The following is a 2,555-nucleotide window of genomic DNA, read 5'->3' on the forward strand; positions in this document are numbered from 1 at the left end:
ACTCGTTACTACTGAGTCAGAACCAACTCATAGCTGAGCCTCCAGTGCGTTTTTAGAGGCTGTAAATCCTGTGAGAAGAGATTGTCCAGGTATCTCCCACAGAGCAGCTGGTGGATTCAAACCACTTGCCTTTGGGTTAGCAGCTCAACCCCTTACCCATTAGGCCACCAGAACTCCCTTTAGATGAGCTCTTGCTGCTGTTTTATGTGCCATTGAGTGGGAACCGACTTGCAGCTGACCCCTCAGTGGGTTTTCAGAGGCTGTAAAACCTGTATTCGAGCCACATGCCTCTGGGTTGGAAGTTCAACGCCTTGCCACTAGGCCGTCAGAGCTATGACTACGAGTATGAGCAGTTAGGACTTGTTCAAGACAGGCTGGACTTCCACACGTTATGTCAGGAGTCACAGTGAAGACCCTGGGGAGGGACTGAGACCTCCAGGGAACCCAGTTCCTGTGTGTGTGTGTGTGTGTGTGTGTGTGTGTGTGTGTGTGTGTGTGAGTGTGTGTGAGAGAGAGAGAGAGAGAGAGAGAGAGAGAGTTCCAGGGGCCTTTGAGGCACAAAGTTCTGAGTAACTGAGAGGAGGCACCCAAGCCCTGCCAACCACTCATGTGATAGCCCTGAAACTTAACTGAGAAGAGACTCCCACTATCTCAATACAGAGAGAGAGTTGTCACTTTCAGCCCCTGCTATCAGCCTTCTCAGCTCAAGGCAGAGCTGGCAGCTAATACCTAAGTCTTATCTTCATTTCCTCCACAGGATTTTCAGGGCAGGCTGACCAGGAGATCAGAAACCTTCAGATTTCCTAGCTCAGTTCCCTGCAAGAGTCCTGCCTAGGCCGCCATTTGTTGAAGCCAAGAAAGGTGGCATCTCAGTGCTCAAGGGGCGCACACCCACATCAACAGTCTTCTTTGCACATTCCTGCCTGCTGCCTTCAACCAACGTCAACATGCCTCACAAAAAGAAGAGTAAACTCCGTTTCCGTGAGAAACATCGCCAGGCCCGAGAGGATGCTCAGGCCACTGCAGCGGAGGAGAAAGCGTCAACTCCCTCCTCCTTGCCTCCTGGGGAGGGTTCTCCCCAGGAGCCTCAGAGAGCACCAGCCAGCACCGCTGGTGCTGCAGGAGCTTCCTGCACCAGAGCTGTTGAGGGTGCCCAGAGCCAAGATGAAGCAAGTGCAAGTTCCTCTGCAGCTGGTGTCCAGAGCTCCCAGATAGATCCTCTAACCAGAAGAGTAAACATGCTGCTGCAGTTCCTGCTGGAAAAGTACAAAAAGAAAGAGCCCGTTTCCAAGGCAGAGATGATAAAGATCATCAGCAAAAAGTACAAGAAGCACTTCTCAGAGATATTACAGAGAGTCACTGAGCACATGGAGCTGGTCTTTGGCCTTGATCTGAAAGAAGCGGACTCCAAAGCTCAAGTCTACGTGATTGTTAGCAAGTTGCAGCTCAGCAGGGAGGAGAATCTGAATGATAGCCTGTTTCCCAAGAACGGGATGCTGATGCCCCTCCTGTGCATGATCTACATGAGAGGCAACAGAGTTAGCGAGGAGGAGGTCTGGAAGTTTCTAAAGAAGCTAGAGATCTATGATGGGGAGATGCACTTCATCTTTGGGGATCCCAGGAAGCTCATCACTGAAGCTCTAGTGCAAGAAAAGTACCTGGAATATCAGCAGGTGCCCGGCAGTGATCCTCCACGCTTCGAGTTCCTGTTGGGACCCGGGGCCCACGACAACAAGACCAAGATCCTGGAGTTTTTGGCCAACTTCAATGCTTTTTGAGTCTTGTATGAAGATAAGTTGGTAAGATGAGGAAGATGAAATAACAAGAGTATATAATGCAAGGACTGTTGTTCATTTTAGGTTGGAACCCAAAAAGTCTTTCTATCCTTAGTGAAATGTGATATAGATGCTTCATTTTGTGTTTGAAAGAGTGTTGAATGTTTTAAACAGTGGTAGAGACTTGAGGTTGGAGGAAATACAGCTTATATCTTCTCTTGGTCGCTCATTTACATGACTACATTGGTGATTTATCTCTTTGGGGTGCAGTATCTTTAAAAATGTTGTTTCTTGTAGTAGAAAATTTCTAAATTCGTAATCCAAGTTTATGAATGTTATGGATCACTTGGTTTTTGCTGTTTCCATATATTGATGTAAGAGTTTTGATATGTTTAAAAACAGAACACATGAGAATCCCTTTTGAGGTACAGAGAAAAAAACTTGCGTTAAAATAAGGTTTTTTCTTGCAAATATGAATGAGCCTTATCATTGAATGGTTTCAGTGAAAAAGGGAGGGGAAACTGTTACTAATTTTTGTGACATATTGGGTTGCTTGAGTTTTAATTAATTTTCTTTTGTATTTTAATTGAAAGGTATATACCTGATTTTGCTTAGCTTATTCCTGAAGGTGGAAATGAAACCGTCATTAATTATAAGTTTTCTTCACTCCTTAGACTTTAAAGGTAGAGTAAAGGTGGGCTTCCAGCATTTTGAAAATGTTTTTCAAGAGAGGCACATTCTTTAACTATTGTATTTTTAGAGTTTTGGAGCAACAGTCAG

The 2,555-nt window shown here is 45.5% G+C and overlaps 1 protein-coding gene across 1 annotated transcript; it reads left to right on the forward strand.

Annotated features, from left to right (window-relative positions):
* The first annotated feature begins 947 nt into the window (after window positions 1–947).
* Window positions 948–1,778, forward strand: LOC102868072 (melanoma-associated antigen B1-like). The gene has a single exon (XM_006885098.1). It carries the CDS (start codon window positions 948–950, stop codon window positions 1,776–1,778), a length of 831 nt encoding a protein of 276 aa, XP_006885160.1.
* Window positions 1,779–2,555: the final 777 nt, after the last annotated feature.

The sequence above is a fragment of the Elephantulus edwardii genome, unplaced genomic scaffold (assembly GCF_000299155.1).
Source record: "Elephantulus edwardii isolate Elephantulus edwardi_28Jun2011 unplaced genomic scaffold, EleEdw1.0 scaffold00040, whole genome shotgun sequence".
NCBI classification, from domain to species: Eukaryota; Metazoa; Chordata; class Mammalia; order Macroscelidea; family Macroscelididae; genus Elephantulus; species Elephantulus edwardii.